General features: G+C 40.6%; 1 protein-coding gene across 3 annotated transcripts in view; it reads left to right on the forward strand.

The window, feature by feature from the left end:
• The window catches only part of LOC141403152 (uncharacterized), a 143,422-nt gene that overhangs the window by 88,998 nt on the left and 26,874 nt on the right, over positions 1-27,550 (forward strand). For all 3 annotated transcript variants that reach the window (XM_073985317.1, XM_073985324.1, XM_073985319.1), the window contains exons 4-5: positions 9,579-16,147; positions 25,511-25,607. In XM_073985317.1, coding sequence (XP_073841418.1) covers positions 9,987-16,147; positions 25,511-25,607 — 6,258 coding nt within the window. In that variant the 5' untranslated portion in view covers positions 9,579-9,986. The remainder of the gene's footprint in view (positions 1-9,578; positions 16,148-25,510; positions 25,608-27,550) is intronic.

Consider the following 27,550-nt stretch of genomic DNA (forward strand, 5'->3'; position numbering starts at 1 on the left):
AATTATGTCCATTTAATTTATTAATATTTTTAGCTTGTATCCGACCTACCCATGTTATTGTCCATATAATTCTCTCTTCTTATATCATTCGTTTTTAAATAAGCATAATGTTCATGTTTATTTTCATGTTCTTTCATTTCCCCCATAGACTTTCATAGGAATCGTCGTAGTCCTGCTGCCATGTCATAGCTTATCTCTCCTTTCCATAGGTCGAGACATAAATAACAAAATTGCATGCAATGTTGCATGAAAATGACACTTGATTACATTGTTTTTGAAAGAGATGAGGAGGAGGGGGATGAAAGAGGGGAAGGGGTAGTGTTGAATTCTACATAAGTTTTAAATGTTTGCTTTTATTATCCGAAAAAATTTGACTTACGTCATTGATTTCATTTCCGGGTGTGTGGTGGTTATGAGGCATATGGTTTCTCTGTCGCTTTCCTTTGGTATTTGGGTTGGAATTTTTGTCATAGATTTTTACCAATTGATATCTTGGAATATTAGTGAATATTTGATTTGATTTTAATAAGTTGCCCAATATAGAATGCGTGTGGTGTGTGTGTGGTTGGAAGGACAATGACATTGACTACAATTATAGTTGTTGTTACGAGTGTATCATTGACGGAAATGTACATTTGTCGATTAGTAATATTTTATTCCTTCCTGGGAACATTTAAAATACCTGAATTTTGCTGCCAAAATGTGCAGACTTTTAATAGTCTAAGCGAACCAACGTCTGTAGGATTTTGTCTCACTTAGAACATTTGGCCCATTGCTGTCCAAACATAAGAATGGTTGGAAAATTCATTGCGGAAATGAAAATAGGCAGATGATCTGATCCAAGAGAAATTACGTTTGCCTGGTTGTTGTTGTAACAGTATTTGATATGTTCGTATTTCTGCCTAATCTGACTCCGGGTCTATCTCCAGTTCTAGGAATGTGTCTGCTTCGATGGGATGTAAAGATAGTCGGTCTGTGGTAAGCTATGCTGATGCAGTCGCCAGGCTATAAGAGCCTAGCGTAAGAATACTGTCCTGGTAGATCACCCATCCGTGGCAGCGGAAGAACAACAGCTGCCAGTTTTTGTCGCAACTGTGATCTGGTTGGTGTAGCCTCCTCCATTCTTACTGGGCCAAGATTGATGGCACAACGCAAAACATCTGTCCAGCATGCAACACCAAACACCAGTCCGTATGATACTCTGCACCATTTCAACTGCCAAGCCAAACCAACTCATCTAACTCCACTCTCACTATGGACCAATCTTATACTGCTGGCGTTCTTTCTGTACTTGGATTTGGTAACAACGCATCTTGGATTGATTGTATAAGCAGTCTAGAGTTGCGCTGTGATGTCTGAAATTGAAGCTCGTAATCTCGGCGACATTTGGTTTCAACAAAACGGCGCCACTTGCCATACATCGCATCAATCAATGGATTCATTGAAAGAACACTTAGGTGAGAACGTTTTGGACCAGTCGATTGGCCACCACCATATCACTCCGTTAGACTTTTTCCTGTGAGAATATGTAAAGTCAAAAATGTATGCGGATAAAGCCGCATCGATTCCGGTCTTGGGAGAAAACATTAGACATGCTATTCGCCAGTTACCAGTCGAAAAGCTTGAACGAGTCATTGAAAATTGGACTCAGCGGATGGACCTTCTGGATGGTTTCCTGGCAGTTAACGCATTTAGGAAGTTCCACTACTTGTTTATCGCAGTCACTCGTTAAGTTTTTACCAGCACACTTTACGCATCTTGGCTCTCGTTTTCATACTGCTTTGTGTGGTTGAAACCCTGACACCTTTTTCAGAGTGGTATAAGGTTCGATGTGCGTTTTAAGGGCTGTATTGCAACCACAGATCTATTGGAGTTAATTGAGTAGGTTTGGCAAGGCAGTTGAAAAGGTGCAGTGTGCGTGCGGGCCTGTGTGGTCGCAAGCTGGGCAGATGTTTTGCGTGCATCTATCTTTGCCCTATAGGAATTCAGACGGCAGCGCCATCCATCGCCATCTTGGCAGAGGACGCTTCTCAGCTCTCCATAGATGGGAATGTATTCCGAGGACCTCATTAACACGATAGTTGTTTATGGCATCTGGGACTCCATCCGTGTGAATTCTATTTAAACGTGTTTGATAGGCTTGTTGATCTAGGGTTCATTCTTGTAACGTTAGACCTCTATTTCTAGATCATGAACATCCCTACTGACGTGTCCACCTGAGCAACAAGAGCACTACTTAGTGTTGCTGTACTGGAAGAATCTTTGTATCCTCATGTAGATGGTCCATATAAAGCATGAGGAGGCACCCTGTTGTTGTTCTGTGACAGATTTGAATATTTTACCATCGCGTTGCACTTATATTAGCGGAGCACACTGGCGCCGCATAGCTAACGATCTGTCAAATAGAAGTTCAGCCTTTCACAAATTACATCATCCACATACGCTACGAATTCAATGCCGTCTGGAGGGGGTGTAATACAGGAGGGGTAGAGGTAAAACTGTTCTGGAGATATCACCCCGCCTTGGGGAACTCCCTGTTTCACTCTGCGGGACTTGGACTTCTTGTTCCTGAATTCCACGTACGACTGACGTCCACACTTTGATTTTCCAACGTTTCAAACTTTGCCGGAGGGTACTCTGCTCGATGTCCTTATACGGTATGGAGTGTTTGACAGAATCAACGGCTTTTGCTAAGTCGAGAGCCATCAACACTGTTCTATCACACGGCTTGCTCTGGTTGAGTGCCCAACTAATATGTATGTGTGGAGATGGCGAAACCCATGCTTTTGATCTGCAACTGCATAACTGTTTCTGACGCTGGGTGGAGTAAGTCTCAAGAGCTGTTGCTACGGCATTAAAAGCGGGACCACCATGCCCAATTTTCAGACTTCGGGAACAATGTGGGTGGCTTGTGACAGGTTGAGAACATTGGTGAGATACTTGACTCCCGGCACATCCAGCTATTGCAACATTATCATGGAGACTTCATTGGGACCCAACGCTTTGAATCATTTAGTGTTCCTGATGACATTCGCAGCATCATCCATTGTGAATGGTGGTGGTTTCTCCACGGCGTAGTACTCGCCTCTTCGCCCTGTAACTCCAGGCGTGATCGACAAGCTGTCGATTGAAATAACTTGCGCACCTCTTCCGATCAGTCAGCTTAACGTCGCCAAGCCTGACTGATGTCCTATCTTCCTTCTTTGCAGTGTTCGAGAGTGACATAACCGTTGCTCACAATTCATTTATTCCGGCTCCAATGTTGCAAATCTTTAGATGATTTAACCACTCGTTCCGCTTATGATCACCGACCAACATGTTAATTTCCAGTGTCAGCTCCCTGACACTAAGGTCACTGGGGTTGACACGATAACGGTCATCACGCTCATTTGCTAATTCCGTCGGGCATTCGACCAGAAGGTATATGGCGATCGGCTGCAGCAGTGATGATGTCTCGGAATGTCCTTTCTGCTACCCGAATATCAGAAGCGTTGAGCAGATCTCTGAAGCGGTGATTAGCTTTCCCGTGGTTGATGAAAATGCGTCGTTCAGAGGTGATGAAATCGGGCGATCTGCTGATGGAGACAATTATAGGGAGATGGTATGATCCAACAGAAACGACGGGATGCAGACTGGACGGTTATGACCTTCCAAAAGCGGGCAGATGTTGACCAGTAATGACTCCTGTCGCTGCCCCTAGTGCTGGCTTACACAGATAAGATTTTGTTATTTCAGTTGATAAAATTGGTCTAATCGAGTTTGACACGTTGCACCTTGCTTCATTTACCAGGATTCTTTGGCTTTTTCATCAATTGATAGAACGAAGTGATATATGTATATGGAATATATGGATGGAATCAGTGGTTGTTATGCTTCTTGATTGGGCGCCATATTTAACTAGTTCATCTGCCTTCCCGTTTTCTTGATTGATGGCGGAGATCACAGGTTGGAAGATACTAAGGATGTTTTCCAGGGGCTCAATTCTGTTTCTATGAAAATGTGAAATCAAAAAGAAAAAAACTGTCAAATAAAAAAAAAAAATATAAAGAAATGTTTTTCATTTCACACCTTGACTTCTTAGATATTCTTCCCCAGTTTTAACGATGGCAAATAGAAATCTCCAAGTTCCTATCCAAAGACCGACGTTTTGCTTTTTGGCTAACTTCAATTCCTTTGTACAGTTCTGACTATCCAAGCTGTACATTGCTTTGATCAACATCATCTGAGATGAGAATGTCCCTTAGATAACCCTCGACTAGCTACATATGACTATCACTGATATATCCATTGGGATACGTCGTTTATATGATTGCAACTCTCAGTTCATTCGGGAACAATTCGTCGCACATCACATTATACTTTGATACTACGGCGACGACATCATGGAAAAAATTTTCAAATTCCAAAAATGAAGGTTCTAATGTGAAGAAGATATCAACGAGGCATTACGTCGGGCGCCACTGTTAAAGTAGCCAATCGTTTGGAGAAAATCTGTCAACCAAAAACAAATTTTTATGCCTTCAAGTCAGGAAAGTTTTGGTAAGGCCATCCACAGCTCCCTAGACTTCTTCCACTTTGTGTAGACGATTGTTCTCAGACATTTTTGGGGCCGCCAGCGCCCTGAATTTGTCCCAATTTGTTCTCCTAGAATTCCTTTGGGACTCTGTTTGACTCTATGTATATAAACTTCATTTAACAACATTTTCTTCATACCGGACTTGATTCAAATCAAGGCTCTGAAGCGAAGAAGATATTAGAGAGGCCTCAAGTAGGGCGCTATTAGACAGATAATATTATTTTATCCAATCACTTAGGGAAAATCCTTCAACCAAAAATGTTTTTTTTATACTCTCAGCATTTAGGCTAACGAGATAGCGAGGTTTTAGACCCAGAGTGTGTTTGGGAGTAATCCATTTCAGACAATTTGGAATCCGTTCGTCAAGGTTTTACTTCGGCCAACCAGATAGGAAAAGAAAATACGTTAAATGATAATGAAAATCACCTTTAATGCCAAAATTACAACTTAAAAACACAGAACCTTGTTGGTTCTCAGATTGTTTTGGAAAATACCAAAGCCTCAACGACAGAAAATACTTTAAAGGACAATGAAAATCACCTTGAATCCCTGAAGTTTAGAGAAAGCCTAAAAGAATCTCAGAATACTTTGGAAAGCCAACAAGGAAATTTTCATGAATTCCAAAATGGTAACACAAAATCTTAGAACCTTGCAGAAAGTTAAACAGAATCTCAGAAAACATTGGGGACTCTTCAGAAAACTATTCAAGAGTCAGAAAAAAAAATTTTGCCAACCATTCAAGGAAATCCTCATGAATCCCAAGAAGGCAATACAAAATCTCAGAATCTTGCGGATAATCCCCAAGAATCTTAAAATGTTGGCGCAAGGGAAGAAAATTATGAAGAGCCCTTTAATCTATTTCACACTGATGGAAAGCCAACTACCACTGAAAATCTCCTTGGATCCCAAAATGCCAATGAAAAATTCCCTAATTTTACTGAAAATCTCCAGGAATTCCAAAATACTGCCCCAAACAACCAGGGAAATATTTAAGAATCTCAAAACATACTGCCAAATATTATGGAAGTTCCTCCCTTCAGGGAGCAAAGGTACCATGCAAAAAATAATCCCAAAGTATTTATGAGAATCCCCAAAATCCGCAGTAACTTGATGAGACATCACCAGCAGATTCAGATACAGACCAAAAGGAATCCTGAATTCTGAGAATCCCACAAAGTTGATGAAGCATATAAAATCACCCAGAATCCCAGTTAACATCCGGAATAGACCCCACTGATTCTCGTAATGTCATAAATTACCATTCCCCCAAAAAAAGGCACACTACCTTCTCTGAAATCTCCCATGGCAAATTCTTCAAAAAAAAACGGAACCAATCATTCAAAATCACGGACAACAAAAACATTGCAAATCTAGGATCCAGTGGGCAAAAAGAGACTCAGGTATAGATCAAAAGGAATCTCAAAGTGTTTATGAGAATCCCAGAATGTAGTTGAAGCATCCCAAAATCACCCACAATCCCGGTTAGACTCCAATGGTTTTACCATAAACGACCATTCCTCCAAAGAAAGTGGCGCCCAAACTTCTCTAAAATCCACCATGGAAAATTCTTTAAAAGAAACGGAACCAACCAGTAAAAATCAAGGGTCTGAGGCCAAAACCATTGCAAATTCAATAGTGAAAAAGAATTAAGAAAATCATTTAGAGGTCTGGACGAAGAAGACGTTCATCCCGGAAACCACATCTTAAATGAGATTTCTTCCAAAGAAAGTCCAACAAAAGCTGCCGAAGGTGTCAAAGACGTGGCAGAACAACTTGGAAAATTGTCGGAAAGTTTGAAAAATCTTCTCTTAAAAAATGAAGAACACAAACATTTTGAAGAACATTCCTCCTCCCATGAGAATAATGCTGGCAATGTGGCAACTCTAACAGCTGTTAACCAAAATCAAACAGCAGATTTAGCCAAGACCCAAACCATCAATCCTGATAATAGCCTGGAAACCAAACACATTCAAGTAGAATTAAGGGGATCTCTTAATGAAAACGGAAACACGGTATTTTCCCAGGTAGGTGGTATTACAATTTCAAAATCTTCAGCTGCCTTGGCATTCAAGATGCCCTGGATGCTGACTCCTGGAAAGACGTTACCAATGATTTGCCGGATAAAACCACCGAGAAAATATTGGAGGAAAATGCTAGCCAAAAACCTTTGGATATGCTGGAATATGGTCGCTCTATGTTTGGCAAGGATGATGATGGGGAGGAATCCACAACTTTACCTTATTCCCGGGAGCCGGAACATATTGCCAACAATATTGATTTTGGGGAAAATAATTCAACTTTACTGCGGCCCAAGCAACCGAAATTCAAAAAAAAAAAGCCTACTACTCATGAAAATCTCCTTGGATCCCAAAATGCCAATGAAAAATCCCAGCGTTTAACTGAAAATCCCCAGGAACCTCAAAGTACTGGCCCAGACGACCATGGAAGTACTCAAGAATCTCAAAACCTACTACCAAACAGCAAGGAAAGTCCTCAGCCGTTAGAGGGAAAAGCTACAGGCCAAAAGGAATCCCTAAGTGCTTCTGCGAATTCCCAAGAATCCCAGGAACTTGTCGAAACTTCCCAAAATGATATTAAAAATCCAGAATCCCAGAAAACTTCCCTAAGTGACTTGGGTATAGATCAAAAGGACCCTCAAAGTGCTTATGAGAATCCCCAAGAATCCCAGAATGTAGTTGAAGCATCCCAAAATCACCCACAATCCCAGTTAGACTCCAATGGTTTTGGTAATACCATAAACGACCATTCCTCCAAAGAAAGTGGCGCCCAAACTTCTCTAAAATCCTCAATGGAAAATTCTTTAAACGAAACGGAACCCACCGGTAAAAATCAAGGGTCTGAGGCCAAAACCATTGCAAATTCAATAGTGAAAAAGAGTTAGGAAATCATTTAGAAGTCTGGACGAAGAAGACGTTCATTCCGGAAACCACACTTTAAATGACATTTCTTCCAAAGAAAGTCCAACAAAAGCTGCCGAAGGTGTCAAAGATGTGGCAGAACAACTTGGAAAATTGTCGGAAAGTTTGATAAATCTTCCCTTAAAAAATGAAGAACACAAACATTTTGAAGAACATTCCTCCTCCCATGACAATAATGTTGGCAATGTGGCAACTCTAACAGCTGTTAACCAAAATCAAACAGCAGATTTAGCCAAGACCCAAACCATCAATCCTGATAATAGCTTGGAAACCAATCACATTCAAGTAGAATTAAGGGGATCTCTTAATGAAAACGGAAACACGGTATTTTCCCAGGTAGGTGGTATTACAATTTCAAATTCTTCAGCTGCCCTTGGCATTCAAGATGCCCTGGATGCTGACTCTTGGAAAGAGGTTACCAATGATTTGCCACCGAGACCGAAAACCACCGAGAAAATATTGGAGGAAAATGCTACCCAAAAACCTTTGGATAAGCTGGAATAATATGGAATCTAGGATCCAATGCGCAAAAAGAGTTGAGAAAATCTTTTAGAGGTCTAGACGAGTAAGATCCCGGAAATCATAAATGAGATTTTTTCAAAGGAAACTCCAAAAAAACTTTTGAAGGTGTCAATGCTGTCAAAGATCAACGTGGAAAATTGTCAGAAAGTTTGAAAAACCTTCAGTTAAAAAAATTAAGAACCCAAGCAATCTTCCTCCTTCCTGAGTACGGGAAATGGAAATGAAAAAACCCAAAAACATGTCGACAATCCCAAAGAACCTCACCAGAGAAATATTGAAGATTACCCTAATCTGTTTAACACTGATCGAAATCCAGTCACTCATGAAAATTAAATAAAAAATGGGACCAATTTCATGCAGTTTGATTTGCTAAGTGAAGATAATCTCTCGAAACTATAATTAGTTTCAAAAATCTATAAGAGAGCATTCCAAACGCAACTCGGGCGCCAGGTGTCAAAGAAGGTGTCACAGATGTCGAAGGTCAACGTGAAAATTGTCGGAAAGTTTGAAAACCCTTCTGTTAAAAAATGAAGAACCCAAGCAATCTTCCTCCCATGAGTACGGGAAATGGAAATGAAAAATCCCAGAATCATGTCGAAAATCCTAAAGAATCTCACCAGGGAAATATTGAAGATTACCCTAATCTGTTTAAAACTGATCGAAAGCCAGTCACTCAAGCGCAGTTTTGTTTGCTGAGTGAAGACAATATTCTCGAAACTATTAGTTTCAAATATCTATAATACAAAAGCAAGAGCATTCCAAACGCAGCTCGGGCGCCAGTTTTCCAAAGCCCGAGCCATTTCCTTAATTACCTAATAATTTGAAAGAGAAGTTTCCTTTATTCCTTTGGGGATGTTGTGGGAACATAATTAACGTTATTTCTAATGAATGTCGATCGTATTATAAAATGATCTGAATTGATATACAGGAACATTCCAGAAGTTATTTATGGGGTTTAAATGCGTTCCAAGACATTAGGGACATTAGACTAGACATTAGGTCATAAAATAGATAAAAAAAATGTCAAAATGGCCCCACATCGGGCGCCAATCTTCAAACCCGAAGGCTCATTCTTAAATTTGCCAATAATTAGGAAGAAAATCTTCAAACAAATATTAAAAGCTTCCCTCATACCATAAGGAATATCATTTCCAATTGAGCATATCATGAATTAACATCCTAAGAATTAATCCAAATCCAAAATTATTTGGCTAAAGATACTCTTATCTTCAATTTTGCAAATATTCCGAGATTAGAAACCTTTAGAAATGTAAGAACTTTTCACTCGTTAACCTACAATAAATGGCCTGATAAAGAATAATTTTCCCATAAATCGGGTAATCATGTGAAGGTAATTCTCAGGTATTTTCAAATTCATTCAACTACGAAGGTTGTTGTGCGTGTTACAATGTCAGAAAATGTGATAAGATATGGTGAATTTAATAATATTCTTTTGGAGGAAGATAAGAATTAAGCGTTCAGAACTACATTTTCGAAAAATCTCACACTTTCATTTTTGTTTTCTACCTCTCTCTTTACAGATTTTCTACAAAAAAACATAACATTCCATTTACAACAACATTAAGAAATGGCTACGCTACATGTGGTCATGAACTGAAAAGGCCCAAAACAAAACTAAGTCAACGAAATCTAATAACTAAATTAACAACGAAGAGGAGGAGCAGAGGAGAAGGAAATGCCAACCACCATCCTCCACAAGAAATGACAAAGTGGAGCTTGACATTGAATTTTTCCATGAAAATCTTAATGTAAAGAAACAATTTTCAATTTCAAGAGAATTTCGCAAAAGCTCTCCAAATGCCCCCATCATAAACGCCTTAATAATTCCATTTAGAAAACTAATTTTTAACTGTCATTTTTTCTTGTTTTTGGTAGGCACGTTCTGTGCCCAATTTGTTTTGAATAAAGAAAACACAAAGTGTTGTAATATGTCATTGCCTCCACCACCTAGCAAACGTCATCATCATCGTCGTCGTTGTCGTCGCTGTAAACCATTTGAGAATGTAACGACGCCAATAGCTTTAACATGTTGCCTATTAATAGCTGGCGTTTTTGTGCGAAACGCCCAAGCGGGTGTTATCAAAAAAAGAGAAATTCCCTTAGCTATGAACATGACAGGCGGAATGGTAATGCCAACCACAGCAACGCCACCAAATACCGTGTTATTGTCGTCGATAAGGGCCAACCATAATGACCCTGACATTGAAGTAAGGGAATTGAACCAAGCACCATCGATGTCGTTGAAGTTGGCAGACCAAACGCCCAGCACATCAACAAAATTGTTAATGCAACCCGTGGAATCTGCTTCCCATGAGCAGGCTTCACAACATAATGAAATTGCTTTAAATGGGAAAGCTTTAGGAGGAGAAGATACCTTATTGACCAATAAGCTTACCAATCAATCTGTTGCTAACGAAGAAAATCTGAATGAGGCCCCACATCGGGCGCCACTTGCAACGGAAAATCCCATTCTGAAATTGATGGATAATTTGGGTGAAAAAATGCAAGGCAGTAACGCTCATTTCTTAAATGACATTATTTCCAAGGAATTAGGACAGGAGGATTCTACATCCTCAGGATTGGCGGGAAATGATCACAGTTCTCTTCACGGGGAAGCAACTAACACCAGTTCAGATTTGGGAAATATTATGGTTCTAACACCGCTTGCCAAAGAAAAAATGGCCAGAGATCGTGACTCTGCACAGGAAAAGGTGGAAGGAAGGGAACCCCAATTAGTTGCCGCAAAAGCTGCCAATGTCCCTACCAGGGAAGAGGGAACAGCAACTTCGAGTTCTCCTAAATCTTTGCAAAAAGATGTGGAATTTATTTCTCACTCCCAAAATTCTCGACCAATCCTGAGCGTTAACATCACTCATGAGAATCTGGAAAGTTCTCTTAATTTCGAAAATACTCAAGAATCTCACAAGGCATTGGGTAGCTTACAGGAAGGCTCCACAACGGCAATGAAGAAACAGGTAGTTTTAAATGGAAATTTCCATGATACCCAAGAGATCTTGGGAATGGATAACCTAAACTCCCAGGAGTCTCAAAAACCAAATGGGCTTTCAAACGGGCGTCAAGAAAATCTCCAGGAATCCGAGGTGTCGAAGGGAACAAATGACGTAGTACTTTCGCAAAATAATGGAAATACGCAGGAGTCTCAGAGTAAAACTTCTCAAGAATCTCCATTTGATTTGAAATTAAGTGAATCTGCTGCCCATGAAAATTCGCTTAAAGGCAAAGAAAATCTCCAAGGATCGCAAATAATTTTGGGGAAGGCGATTGAGGAGGAGTCACAAACTGTTTCAGGAATCCTACAAGAGAATACCAATGGATTCCAGGGAATGGGGAATTCTTTAAAAGACAATGAAAATGCTGTAGAATCCCAAAATGTCAACAAGAAAGCCTCGGATCCAGAGAATAACTTAAAGGCTAATGAAAATCACCTGGAATCCCAAAATGGCAACACAAAATCCGAGAAACTTTTTGATTCTCAGATTGTAGAGGAAAATGCCAAAGCCTCAGACATAGAAAATACCTTGAAGGCTCATGAAAATCACCAGGAATCTAAAAATGGCAACTCAGAATCCCAGAACCTTGCCAAAAGTTCAAAAGAATCTCAGATTACTATGGAAGATCGACAAGGAAATGTTCAAGAATCTCAAAATGCCAACTCAAAATCGCACAGCATTGCAGAAAGTCCTAAAGAATCTCAGAATACTTTGGAAAGCCAACAAGGAACTTCTCATGAGTCCAAAAGCGGCAACTCAAATTCCCAGAACCTTCAAGAATCTGAAAAAATGGCAGCAACTATTCAAGGAAATCTCCATGAATCTCAAGAAGGCAATACAAAATCCCAGAGTCTGGCGGAAAATCCTCAAGAATCTCAAACTACTGACTCTGTGCAACAGGGAAATAGTCAAGAGTCCACTAACCAGTCTAACACTGATGAAAAACCTACTACTCATGGAAATCTCCTTGGATCCCAAAATTCCAATGACAAATCCCAGCGTTTAACTGGAAATCCCCAGGAACCTCAAAGTGCTGGCCCAGACGACCATGGAAGTACTCAAGAATCTCAAAACCTACTACCAAACAGCAAGGAAAGTCCTCAGCCGTTAGAGGGAAAAGCTACAGGCCAAAAGGAATCCCTAAGTGCTTCTGCCAATTCCCAAGAATCCCAGAAACTTGTGGAAATTTCCCAAAATGATATTAAAAATCCAGAATCCCAGAAAACTTCCCTAAGAGACTCGGGTATAGATCAAAAGGAATCTCAGAGTGCTTATGAGAATCCTCAAGAATCCCAGAATGTCGATGAAGCATCCCAAAATCACCCACAATCCCATTTAGACTCCAATGGTTTTGGTAATGCCATAAACGACCATTCTTCCAAAGAAAGTGGCGCCCCAACTTCTCTAAAATCCTCCATGGAAAATTCTTTAAAAGAAACGGAACCAACCAGTAAAAATCAAGGGTCTGAGGACAAAACCATTGCAAATCTAGGCTTCAATGGTCAAAAAGAGTTGAGAAAATCATTTAGAGGTTTGGACGAAGAAGATGTTCATCCCGGAAACCATACCTTAAATGAGATTTCTTCTAAAGAAACTCCAACAAAATCTGCTGAAGGTGTCAAAGACGTGGCAGAACAGCGTGGAAAATTGACGGAAAGTTTGAAAAATCGTCCCTTAAAAAATGAAGAACCCAAGCATTTTGAAGAACATTCCTCCTCCCATGACAATAATGTTGGCAATGTGGCAACTCTAACAGCTGTTAACCAAAATCAAACAGCTGATTTAGCAAAGACCCAAACCATCAATCCTGATAATAGCCTGGAAACCAATCACATTCAAGTAGAATTAAGGGGATCTCTTAATGAAAATGGAAAAACGGTGTTTTCCCAGGCAGGTGGTATAAAAATTTCAAATTCCTCAAATGCCCTTGGTATACAAGATGCCCTGGATGCTGACTCTTGGAAAGAGGTTACCAATGATTTGCCGGATAAAACCACCGAGAAAATATTGGAGGAAAATGCTAGCCAAAAACCTTTGGATAAGCTGGAATATGGTCGCTCTATGTTTGGCAAGGATGATGATGGAGAGAATTTGGAATCCACCACCTTACCCTATGCCCGGGAGCCGGAACATATTGCCAATAATATTGATTTTGGGGAAAATAATTCAACTTTACTGCGGCCCAAGCAACCGAAATTCATTAATGAAAACTCCTCCAATGCCCTGCAAATGAATTTACCCAACCATGCGGAGGTGTGGTCATTGGCTGGCATGAAAAATCCCCAGTCTCAGGCAAATGTGACGAAAATGGAAGGCAGTGGTGCTTCTTTGCATATGCAAGAGGGTAACATGGATGTTGCGGATGTGGGTATGAAAACGAATAGCCTCAATGAAAAATCCCTTTTGGATTGGTCCCACATTATAACCCAAAAAGTTGGCATGGAGGAGACCACAGAACAATACGAAGAAGGTATAAAAAGCACTTTGGAACTTCTTGGTAATAGCTCAAACACAATCACTGCAAATTCAACAATCTTATCAGCTGCAGAGACAAATGATAAGGCGGACAAAGAAACAGAAGAGCAAGAAGCGAAAAATAAGGGGGAATCTCATGGAAGTGCTGATGGTGGTAATGGTGGAGGAGGAGAGGAATCTGCAACGGAAACATTTGTTGAATTTGTGGCAAGCCCCAAAAATGTTATTGGAGTGACACATGAACGGCAACAACAACCACCTGACACAAACTTGACTTTAACAAGCCAGCAGCAACAACAACAAAATCCCAACACAACAGCTGGTAATGAGAGCACTGAGGGTGTCATCAACAACGGCATCGTAACATTAGCAGGAGAGCAGAGCTTTATCAATAACATAACAGAGTCGTCGTCGGAGAGCGGCAACCAACCACCAGCACCAGTAACTACGGAAACAGCTGTTATGCGGGAGAGTCCGACAGTGCAAAAAACAACTGTAGAGTCAAGTGTTAACAGTTTTGTTCAACCATCCGAGGAGAATACAACAGCGGTAACGGTAACAACAACGTCGTCGTCGGAATCGGAATTAAATTTAAATTTTACGGAAACCGTAAAACGAGAGAATGAAAATCGTGTGGATTTAGAGGTTACAACATATAAACCCAAATTTGTAATACCAGCAACAAAAACCGAAAGCAGTAACGCGGCGGAGTCAAATACCGAACCCCTAACAACAACTGAAAAAGTTCGTCTAGCGGAAGTTATTGACCAAAATGGCAACAATGCTGATGAATTACAACAAAAACAATCGATAAATATTGAAAATACAACAACAACAACATCGCCAGTTAGTATAGAAACAACTACGTTAGCGGTTCAAGAGCCATCCGATGGTGTGGTGGTGGCGGTGGAATCAACAACGTCAGAGGGGCAGCAATTCTCCTCAAGTACAATTAAAACGCATTTGAATGAGAAGCAGCAGCAAGTGTTGCTCGCAAATACCACAACAAGTTCTACAACAACAACAGAATCAAACCAAACTACACCAACAACCACAGATATTCCACTAGAGGCAACGGCGGCGGCGGCTAAAGAAAATACTACGTCATCCTCTATAGCAGAACAGATAAACGATAAGGCTTTGGAAGCGACAACAACCCCTAAACCTCAACAAGAAACCAAAGAAGGTGAGGCGAAGCAGGAGGAGGGGATTCAAGAACAAATAACAAATACAACAGCAACAACAGAAAAGGTCATAATAATTGGGTTAGAAACAACAACCACGCCAGGGGCCAAGGAGGAACAAGAGAAGGAGGAATTGGAAAATAAGACTGGACAGGAAATTGATACAACAACAACACCAACAATTGGCAATGAAACACCTGTTGTTGAGGAGGTTTATACAACTACTACGGCGGCGATACTGAATGAAAACTTGGATATAATTACCTCAACATTAAGCTCTCAGCCAAACAAGGAAACAGCAACAACAGACAAAGGAGAAAGGGAAGTGGAAGACGAAGTCAACATCACCACCACAAGCACAGAAAAAGGGGTAGATACCTATTTTAAGTTCCCTCTAAGAGGTGGAGGAACACAAAGGCCAACAGCAACTACAACAGAAGAGCCTGAAGTAGAGGGTTCGGGGGGCTACGAAGCCGATATAGAGCATGACAACAAAGGCATCATCTTTACAACAACAACAATCATGAGTTTGCCAGAGACAACAACAATCACAACAACCTCAACTTCAGCAGCCACCGAAGAGACCTTTATAAGTTTATTGGATGATTCAACAACAACAACTACTAGCAGTACATCAACCACAACAAGCATACCGATAATTATAGCAACAGCTACAGAAGAAGAGGCAAGTACCTCAACTACCACACTAAAGGGTGTAGAAGACATATATAAAATTATTACAAGCAGTAGTACCTCCACAGAAGCCTCCACATCAACAACAACAGAAATTCCCCCAACAATAACAACAACAACACTCAAAAATTATATAGAAAACTCTACAACCACAATGATACCACCTACATCTGCAAGTCCTCCCAACACCACAACAATGGTGATACAAACAGCTGACATTGGCGGAGGAGCTGGAGGCAAATCCCTACCACCCTTAGATACCATCATGATTGGTGGTGGTGGCGGCGGCGACAACAACATGTTTACCAAAAATACCGATGCCTCGGCGGGAGAAACTGATGTCAACGTGATTATTGCCATTACCGTTTCTGTGATTGGTGTCATTGCCCTAATACTCCTCGTTGCCTTCCTCTATCTAATGCGTAAACGTCAAAAACAAACTTCCTATAGTCAACGTTGCCGTCCCGTTAGCCTTGATGAATATGCCATCGATAATGGTTCCATTGGTGGTGGCAGCATACGCAAAGGTAGTGCATTCCGTTCTTCGAAGCGAACCTATGGTAATTTGGCTTTTGATGATCCTTCGATACGACACAACGCCATGGGAGTGCATGATTTGGCGAAATTTGCAAGTGAAAAGCTGCGTATCTTTGAGGAATTCCGTGATGTACCACAAATCACAGCACGAGATGATGAGGTGCCGCCGGGGTGTGAAGATAAAAATAGGTGAGTAATTTTAAAAGTTTTTTTTTATATTTATACCCTCAGCCTGAGCCTCATCGAAATAATGTTTAAACGAAAACCGTTTTATACGATGAAGATTCGAAGTTCGAAGAAGGTGATTTTTTTCATATATAGAAAACAATCCTCTGTGACCTGAAGGGGTTTTTCCGCCATGGAAAACAATCCGCAGTGACTTAATAATGTTTGTCATGGAAAACAATCCGCAGTGAATAATGTTTGTCCTATACAAAACCAATATATAGAAAACCATCCTTAGATATCGGAGAAATGGTTTTCTGTATAGGAAAAAATTTCTTAAGTCACTGCGGATTGTTTTCCATGGCGGAAAAAATCTTCAGTCTCCTGAGAATTATTTAACATATAGAAAAACTTCCTCCGGTGCCTGACGATGACGGTTTTCTATATCGGAAAAAAATTCTCAGATATCTAAGGATGGTTTTCTATACGGGAAAAAAATCCTCAGGTCCCTGAAGATTTATTTCCATATGGGAAGAAGACTGATTTCCATATGGGTCCCTGAGGCGTGCATACTGTATAGGAAAAAAGTCTTCACATCCCTGAGGATCTGTCTAGGGAAATATTTGTTCGGGTCTCTTAGGATTGTTTTCAGCAAGGAACAAATTTCGGAGGTCACTACATATTGTTTTTGTATAGGACAAAGATTTTTAAGTCACTGCGGATTGTTTTTTCCTTAAATGAAAACAATCCTTAGGGCCCTAAGGAAATTTTAGTATACCGAAAACAATTCCCAGGGAATATTTTCCTGAATAAAAATAATACTATGGGACCTGCGAATTTTTTCCTATATCGAAAACAATCCTCAGGGACCGGAGGATTTTTTAGGAATCTGAGGATTTTTTCCTTAATAGAAAACAATATCGGTTCACTACCTTGATTGTAATGCGCATATAACCCTCGAAGGAAGTAGCAAAACTTTGCACATTTGCACATCGTTATTCGACACAATCGGTTCGAATATCGACTATATTGGTCTACTCCTTCCGATACCTCCCACAAAAGTGATTTGCAAACACTTTTGTGGGAGGTATCGCAATCTAAGGACATGTCTCCGATGGTATTGAATTTTTGAGCAACAGGTTGCCCTCACGATCGTTTTACGATAACAAAATTTCTGTCGGTAGTAAGTCCATTCTTCCTGAGATAATAGCCCAAAGGCTCTAATAATCCTGCATCCACTAACTAAAATGACGATGAGTCCGTTTCCCACAATTTAATGTTTCCGGTGGTCTAGCCAATTTTTCCGCTTATTCTCGCCTACTAGCCTGTTGACTTCAAGTGTAGGTTCCCTTACTCTTAGGTCCTTAGGGTTCGTACAACAAAGCTAATCTCACTCATTTGTTATTCTCGTCGTCTCTCCTGGGAAATTTAATCGAATTTCTATATAGCGAGCTGCTGCAGCGGCTGAAATTTCTTTCAGCTACCAGAGAATTTGAGGAAATGTCTAGCTATCTGAAGCGGTGATTGGTAATTTTTCTGAACACTTGTCGATCAGCTTTTCCATGATTCAGATAAGTACGGTTATCATAGCTTATGAAGTCGGGTGGGCTGTTAACGGGACGATGATAGCGAAATGACGGGTTTCCAGGATACGTCATTTATTAGACCGGGTGCACACAATTTGTTGTTATTATAACATCATATGATATGTATGTAAGTTCGTTTTTCCGCTTAATCTGGCTCTGGGCCTATCTCCAGTTCGTGGAATGTGGCTGATTTGATGGGTTGTAACCACAATGTTACTAGAGTTAGTTGAGTGGTTTTGGCTGCAGTGATTTTAAAAAGATGCAGTGTGTCGTGAGGGCCGTGCCCTAGATGTTTTGCTCGTTGTAGTCAATCCTTCCCCTATAGGAATTTTGGCAGCTGCACAACCCCGAGCCTAGTTGAGCGAGTACTACTCTGGTTTGTCGTGGCAGCTGACTCTCCACATCTGCGACACATGGGGGATGTTCTACGAGGACCGCATTCGGATCCAAAACAGGGTAAATGTCAAAATGACAATGAAAACGCGACAAAATCGATTAGTTGTCAATGAAAGTTGTAGCTAAAATTTTCTGAGCGACATTTTTGCAGAACATTTGAAGCTAAAAAACGTCATCTTGTGGTACTTTTATAGCGGTTTTTAAAATAAGGAACGAAAAGGACATTGAAGGAAGCGAGTTAGAAGGTGGAAATGCTCTACGAAAATAATCCTCATTCGATTTGACTGAAGACATGTCATCTCATAAATAAGCTAAAACAACAGTTAACAAAGATATAACGCTATTTCAGATGCTTTACAGTGTCTTAATATACTCACCAAGGGCTTACATCCCCAAAAGGAATTATCTCTGCCCCAAAATTTCGGTTCACAGTGTTATCCAACGTTTCAAACATGGCCGGAGGGTAGTCTGCTCAATGTCCAGGAACAGAGTGGAGTGCTTGAAATTATCAAAGGCTTTTGATAAATCGAGAGCCATCATAACTTTCCTATCGCACAGCTTGCACTGGTTGAGTCCTGGAACTATGTGAGTGGAGATGGCTAGCTAGCAGCGCTGTGGTCGACTGGATACGTATTTCGGCAAGTGGATACGTATTTCTAACTCTGGAGAGGAGTTCTTACTACGGGCGACAAAACCGAAATTGTCTGGCTTCAGTGGCGGGACCACCCTACCCATTTTCCAGACTTCGTGGGTAGCTACTGACTGGTTGAGAACTTTGGTCGATACACGATTTAGCGTTCCTGATGTCATTCGCAACATCATCCATTGTAAACTGCGGTGGTTCTTCTATTCGCCCAGTCACTTCCGGGGTGCTCGACAAACTGTCGATTAAAATATCTTGGGCACCTCCTCAGATCAGTCAGCGTAACCTCGCTAAACGTGACTGAAATCCTATCTTTCTTCTTTCCCGGGTTCGAGAGTGACTGAACCGTTGCCCAGAATTCACTTAGTTGCAACTCTTCTGATAATTTAGTACTTGTACCGCTTATGCTCACGGGCCAACCGGTTAACTTCCAGTGTCAGCTCTATGACTCTGTGGCACGGGGGTTTGCACGACGAACCTCTTCACGCTCATTTGCTAATCCCGTCACCTCTGCTAGGAAATTTGGTCTCACTGTGGATATTCGAATAGCAGGTATATGGGGAGCGATTGCAGCAGTGATGATGTCTCGGAACGTTCTTTCTGCTACCGAACATCCGAAGGGTTGGGCAGATCTCTGATGCAGTGATTAGTGAACTCTTTGAAACTAGACCAATTAGATTTCCCATGATTGATGAAAGTGGGGCGTTCAGGGGTGATGAAATCGGACATCCTACCGATAGAGACAATTATGAGGAAATGCTCTAATCTAAGTGAAATGACCGATTGCCAGGTGACGTCATTAGTCAGACCAGGTGACACGATTTTTATATCTGGCGAACTGTGACACCCTCCGTTAATTCGGGTAGGGGTGTTCTCATTGATTTTGTAAACGCAGTGCTACCAATTTGCTTAGCCAGCACAATCTCGTCATTTCCAAGGACCGTATGCCACAACTCATGATGAGCATTAAAGTCCCCCAAGCCAAGACGGTTATGATCATTCAAAAGCGGGCTAATGTTGGGCCTATAAACTGGAGTACAACTATTTGTCGGCTGGATGTATATGTTAAGCAACTCTACCTCGGCAGTTCCACACCTGACTGCTTACTTACTTACTTAGCTGGCCCATTACAGAACATTTGTTCCATAGACCGAACCCAGAAAAGATCTCCAATTCTCTCGGTTTTTCGCTTCTGAAATACCGCGCCTTTTCATTTCTTCATCCACTTGTATGCTCCATCGAAGCTTAGGCCTGCCGATTCTGCGTGCACCGCCATGTGACATGTATTCATACGCCTTTTTAGCGGGTTCATCATCGCTCATTCTTATGATATGGCCTAGCCAACGCAATCGTTGCATCTCGATACGTTTAACTATATTCATGTCTTTGTATAGGTGCTATAGCTCGTGGTTCATACGACGTCGATATTCACCGTCAACGCAAATCGGCCCGTAGATCTTTCGACGAATTTTCCTCTCAAACACACCAAGCACTGCCTTATCTGCTTGCGCAAGTACAAATGATTCGGAGCCATACATTAGCACGGTAGTATCAGCGTTTTGTATAGTGTTATTTTTGTTTGACGAGATGTGGCTTTGTTATTAAATTGCTTACTTAAACCATAGTAGCATCAATTGGCCAATACAATTCTTCTTCTTATTTCACAGCTGATGTGGTTTGTTGTGTTTATGACAGTGCCGAGGTAGACGAAGTCTTTAACTACCTCAAAATTTAGGTACCAACTTCCACAGTTGGTCCAAGCTCTATGGACGCTTTGCGCGTCGACAGCATCAATTTGGTCTTTTTGTCGTTTACCGCCAGACCCACTTTCGCAGATTCAGCTTCGACCTTCCTAAAGGTATCAGTTACTTCCTTTACTGATCGTCCCATGATGTCTATGTCATCAGCATAAGCAAGTAACATGTGGATATTGGTGTAAATTGTGCCGTTTCTTTTGACATTTGCATCTCGTATTACCTTTTCCAGCAAAATTTTGAATAGGTCACACGAAAGGCTGGTACTGAACTGTTCGGAGAGGTTCTTTCCAATTTTAACTGAGGACCTAGTATCAGTTAATGTCATCTTACAAAGCCGGATGAGCTTTGCGGGGATACCAAATTCAGACATTGCATGGAATACCTTTGATCGGAGGGGACTGTCGAATGCTGCTTTATAATCGACAAAAAGGTGATATGTGTCGATCTGCATCTCTTGGGTCTTCTCCAGGATTTGCAGCAGGGTAAATATCTGGTCAATGGTGGTTTTGCCAGGTCTAAAGCCACATTGGTATGGTCCAATTATTTCGTTGACCATTGGCTTTAGTCGTTAGCACAATATCCCTGACACTATCTTATAGGCAATAGGGAGAAAACTTATGCCCCTAAGTTCGAGCATACAGTCTTATCTCCTTTCTTGTGGACGAGACACAGGATGCTCAGCTTCCATTTGTCGGGTACGCGTTCTTCCTGCCAGATGGTGCTAACTAGCTGATGCATATACCATATCAGCGCGTCGCCTCCGTTTTTAAACAGCTCGGCTGGTAAGCCATCGGCTACGGCTGCTATATTATTCTTCAGCCGGTTGATTGCTGTTTTTACCTCATCTTAGCCGGGCGGTATACATTCTATACCATCTTCTGGGATTGGATGTGTGGTATCATCGTCTTCGCTACTATTGGATACCAGCAGACTGAAGAAATGTTCCTTCCATATCCTGAGCACGCTATCTGTATCTGTTACCAGATTACCTTGCTGGTCTCTACAGGAGTATGTGCCTGTACCAAAGCCATCTGTTTTATGTTTCACTCTTTGGTAGAATTTTGGGACTTCATTCTGGCTCCTGTACATCTCGATTTTTTCACACTCCCGCTTTTCCATTTCTCTTTTTCTTGCGGAAAAGACGTTGCTCTTCTCTCCTTTTCTCCCGATATCTCTCTATATGCCGCATTTTTCTCTTCGGTAGCAGCACGACACTCCTGGTCATACCATAAAATCCTTTGTGGAGGTCTCCGGTATCCAAGTATGGATTTTGCGGCTGTTTGCATGGAGTGGGCAATATTTTGCCATTGTGTTGTTATGTTATCGGGACAAGGAGTGTTCTCATTAAGCAATTGGGCTAGTTGAGTGGAATATGCTGTGGCTATCTGTTGTGTTTGCTGCCTATCGATGTCCAACTTCCGCGTTGTGTCTGTTCGTGCTTTATTTGCAACGTTTAGACGGGTACGTACCTTTGCTGCAACAAGGAAGACATTCTTCGAGCGTATTGGATGTACGATCGAAGAATGTCTTCCATCTATCCCAACATGATCAATTTGATTACTTGTTCTTTGATCTGGAGACAGCCAGGTGCCCTTATGAATATCAATATGATTAAATCTGGTACTGCTAACTACCATGTTTTTTGCCGCTGCGAAGTCTATCAGCCTCATACCATTGTTAGATGTCTCACTGTGGAGACTGAATTTTCAGACTGTTGGGCCAAATATATTTTCCTTTCCAATTTTGGCATTAAAATCGCCTAGAATAATTTTAATGTCATGGACATGACAACGGTCATATGTTTCTTTCAAGCGCTCGTAAAATATATCTTTGGTCTGCTCGTCGTTTTCTTCAGTGGGAGCATAGGCGCAAATAAAGCTGATGTTGAAGAATTTAGCTTTTATTCGAATTGCAGCACGTCTTTCATTCACTGGGGTGAAGCTGGATACCAGATGTTTTAGTCTCCGTCTAACTACAAATCCGCAACCAAACTCATGCTTTACGACATGGCAGCTATCCCAGCAAACCAATCGTACCGACATCTTAACGAAATCGGAACAAAATTCGGACGATACGTCGGATGTCTGATCCGAAATCGTAACGATATCTTAACGAAAGTTATATGAAGTGGTTGACATAATTTCGGAACGAAATGTCGGAGCGGCATCGTATCGAATTCGATCCGATTTCGTACCGAAATCTGAAGAAATTCCTTGGGAAATACGGAAAGGAAATTTCTTTCCGACATTTGTTCCGAAATCGGAACGAAATCGGTACAAAATCTGAACTATTTCCGACCAGAAAAATTGTTTCAGAAATCGGAACGAAATCTGAACGACGTTGCTTCCGACATTGTTCAGACGTGTCGGAGATCCAACATTTGGTTTGCTGGGATAATACAGTGCGTCACCTTTAGGTGTTGTTGTGACGCCTTTCCCAATCCATCGTATTTCCTGTATGGCAGTAATATCGGCCTTGTACTTTTCAAGTAAGTCTGCCAATGCGAAGACTGCACCTTCTCTATAAAGAGTGCGAACACTCCAGGTGCAGATTCGCAGATCATGGTCCTTAAAACCTTTGCGGGGTTCGTCAACTTTAGAGGGGTTTGTTTTTCTTTTCTCTCGTTTTTTCATAGTAGGCTGTTTTTTCCAGGGGAGGGTTACTAACCCGACGACACCTGACTGCTACCCACATACATTCCATGTACGTGTCATTAGAGCCAGGTTCAAGCTAGATAGGTATGTATTGAACAGACTGGTGCAAGAGGAAAGCTAATCCCCCACCTCCACTTCTGGTGTTATCTTTCCTCAGTGTGTTGTAACGATCACAACGCTGTAAGCTGTGTTTGTTGTTGAGCTTTGTTTCCTGCACCGCCGCGATCATGATATTCTCCCGATTGATTAAAATCCACTATTTCCTCGATCTTACCTCGGACACCATTGCAATTAAATTGAAAAAAGGGTGTATTTTCAGGGATTGAGGCAACAATATCTGGTGTTAAGTGCTGTGTTTCCGAAAGCTGTTGGCGGGACTGTGAAAAGTCGCGTATTCCGATGACGACGACGACTCACTGTGGGCTGTGTTCTCGCAGCATGCAACATAGTCCCTATCGTAGTCACTCTTATGGACGCGTCTAGAACAACCCCTGAGATACACCACTCCCGCCATCTATTGCATCTCTCTGAAGTTGTTTTGTGGTGGATGCAGATGAGACAAACTGAGAACATCCATATTCATCCTGGAGTTTCCTCCGTCCCGGCATGGACCAAAAAAAATCCGAAGCAGGCATCCCGGGATATGCTGCTTCCAAAACAGAAAGACGATACAAACACAAACATATGTACACTGAGGTGCCAGCTCAGAGAACCCCCTGCCGTGGTATCAACATTGGTCTTGGTTTCTATTGACTTGATCTGGTGACAGCTTGTGGCGAGATACAGCTAATTGCTTTGTTCTTTTCCGCTGTGAAGTGTCTCATTCCTACGTTACCAGAATCAAGTCAAACCTACCAAACTTTGATGTTATCAATGTCGTATAAACTCCAATTTTGGTATGTTTCAAAGCGGTTATTTCTTGCTTTACATGTTTATATCGTCACCGATTTGGATGACGTCAATGCCGACATCTGCATTGTGGTTTTTGTCATCCAAAGCTTATTCAAGTCTGGCAAACGTCTTGCGCTTTTACCGTTTAGTGCATATTCTCTATCACTTGTGTTGAAGAAGACAGTTGACCGTCGCAGTGTTCATAATGGATCGAACAATGCGTCGGTCAACTACGACGGTTAATATCACCCACCCAGAAATGTAAAAAATGCCGGATTGAATATGGCGTGGGATTTCTATTGAAATTTGTACCACGCATGAAAATTAAACAAGTCATATGATAGAGTGTCACCATGTTTAAAACTTTGTTTGATATTAAAAGGCTCGAAGAGGATCTTTCTATCCCAAAGGAACAGGAAAAGTAAATTTTATTATTATGCAGGGATAGTCGATAATTTAGGGGATCTTGGGTGTCTTACTGCGTAGAGTGAAAACCTGGTATAGAGATAGTATGTTAGTCCTAGGGCCATGTTGACGATAGGTTTTAAATTCGAGGAGGCCTATGTCTTGCCTTATATTTATGAACGGGAGATAATATATATTCTGTCACCGTAATCAGTTGGATTTACAACCAATCCATTCTTCAACAGATTAATTTGCTGTTCTCATCCCATTTGGATGAATAGTTTACCGCGGTCTTGAACCAGTTTATAAATGACATGTGGCAACTTGTAGGATTTCTGTTTCAAATACTATCTCTGTGTGGAACACAGGAAAACGAAGTATCTGTGTGGGACATAAACAAAATTCTCTGTGGAAATGTATTGATATGACCGCCACAATGTCTAGTTTTTTTTTTTTAAATTTGTTAACACAACTTCTCGCCCAGGATTACCTTGGCGGATAGCAAGCCCTCTGCTGTAGCAAGCTCCCTTTCAGCATCCATTGCTGAAATACATATGTTACCAGTGACACAGGGTGAATGAGAATTATATCCTTGTAAGCCGTTAGCATCGTTAATAAAGTTGCAACGAAGTCAATTAAATCCATATAAACATTTGTTGCATTATACGAGTAGTGGGCTGTATTATGGAGTTCGTGTATAGTAGCGTACAAAGTGAAGGTTTATGTACATATATGAACATTTCGTCACGTTATATAATTAGGCTCACAGTTTATTATAGCTACCCAAAAAAGGCTTAAAAATGTACGCTGGAAACTTCCAAAGCGTCTGAACTATTGTATTTTTTGTACTTGCTCATTTTCCCTATGATTTTCCTGCTAATAAAAATAGAAGTCAGCTTCTCGAAGTTGAGAATATTTTTGTAGGATTATCTTTTCAATTGTTAAGCATTCCTTGCCTAGATATGTAAATTAATGATAATTAATTTTTGTGCCCCATCATTGTTCTTTCCTATTTAAAAATATCACTTATCTATCTTCTTTTTGTTTTCTTTCAGATATGCCAATGTCCTACCACTTCCTGAAACTCGAGTTATTTTACAGCGTCTTAACGATGATGAAAAAACGGAATATATCAATGCAAATTATGTCAGCGTAAGTAAATATTTCTAATCTTTATTTCCTTCCTATCTACGATTTAATGCCAATGCATGTGTGTGTGCGATTGTTGTTATCTACATCAAAATACCCACATTTAGTATTTATATAATATTTATTTATGTCAGTAAATTTGTAGTTCAAAATATGAAAACTCTTTACACAATACCATGTGTGTACATAAGGCCAATCACGGATGCATGACCTCTTCATAATAATAGTACACTTCCCCGACCGCCTTCTATCGGTGATTAACTTCCTCATCATCATCATCATCACCGGCAGAAGCAACAACAGTAGTAATAGCTGCGAATGAAATCACTACACCTACGCAACACGTTGGTTTTTATTGTTGCTGCGGCATCATTTGCTGCCGCTTACTTTGTTAGAGCTCGCAGCTCGGTTATGCTCAGTGAATCTCTTCAAGTAATTCTTCAAATAATAATCACACTTTGGCATCTTGTAATCAGTCAGTCTGTTTGTCGGTTGGACAGAAAGACACGCACGACCATACATCAACATTAGGCCGGGGCGATTTGTATGGAAGGAAAAAAGTGTTATCGGGCGCCTGGAGATTCTGATTCTTGGGATTGTACTGAGCAAAAAAGTCAACTAGACCATATGTCTACGGTGAAAATCGAGCCCCCGGATTTTGACTTGAAGTTTTTTTTCAAGGATTTTTGGATATTTTGGCATATAACAACCAAACCACTAAGATTTTCGATCCAACACAAAGACAACAATTGTAGCCAAGACAATAATAAAGAACTCTCTGGTACATCGCAAAAGCATTGGAACGCTCCTTCAGGTAGTTATGGCCTCGAGAAGGTGCACATTTTTCGGAAAATATCGATAAACGACACTGTGCTACAAAATGGAACTCAAAGTCAGTGGGTGGAAAATTTCTTTTGGAGATGAAAGCCCTTGGTGAGTTTACTGAGAACCCAAAAAGGAAATTTTCACCATAGGTCAAGTTTCCGAGATATTGCGTGATTAATGGTTTAATTTTGGCCCCTTAATTTGTGATCCAATAGCTTTATATCTCTCTAAAGCGTTATTGTAGCTTCATTTTGACATTACATGTCTTCAGTCAAATCGAATGGTGAATCTTTTTGTAGAATATTTCATCCCTCTAACTCAATTCCTTTCATGTCCTTTTCGTCCTTTATTTTTTGAACCGTAGTAAAAGTACCACAAGGCGAGATTTTACAGCATCCAAATATTCTACAAAAATGTTGTTCAGAAATTTTTAGGTACGGTTCTCATTGATGACCAATCGATATTTCCCCGTTTTCATGGTCCTTTTTGACATTTTACCGGTTTTTGTTCAGAAAACTATGTTTTGTTTTTATGTATATTCGTTATTGGTCTGTGGTGCTTCTGAAATACTTACCATAAATAGCTTTTGTAATGACGAACACGTTAATAACAAATTTTATTGGAGGACAGATCCGGTTATCTAAATTTTTGAACCGGATATTCTGATATTAAAACCGATTTTGGAACCGGTTTTAAGTAACCGATTAACCGAATATGTATATCATTAGAAAGCTAATAAAATGGTCAATTAAATGACAGCAAGTAGCTGATTACAACAAAAAAACCGCGTTCTTAAACCGATTTTGATGTAAAATATCACTGGGTTCTTTTTGGCGATGAAAGTCGATTAAGATAATATTATAAATCTGGAAAGCTGTTATGTCATAGGTCAAACTTCTGAGTTATGGCGGGATGAATTTGTGTTATGTTGTTTTTATATCATGCACTTAAAGTTCATCAAGAATGAATTAATTTCGCCATAACTCAGAAGTTTGAACCATGTCAATAACTGTCCTTATCATTTTCATTTTTCCATAGCGCAAAATTATAAAATGTTCTATTTCTTATTTTTCCTACATTTTATCCAAAACTATAATGTTTTTTGTTTTGTTCAATATTTA

Source organism: Musca autumnalis, unplaced genomic scaffold (assembly GCF_047663935.1).
Source record: "Musca autumnalis isolate F117 unplaced genomic scaffold, ASM4766393v1 scaffold_1, whole genome shotgun sequence".
Taxonomy (NCBI): domain Eukaryota; kingdom Metazoa; phylum Arthropoda; class Insecta; order Diptera; family Muscidae; genus Musca; species Musca autumnalis.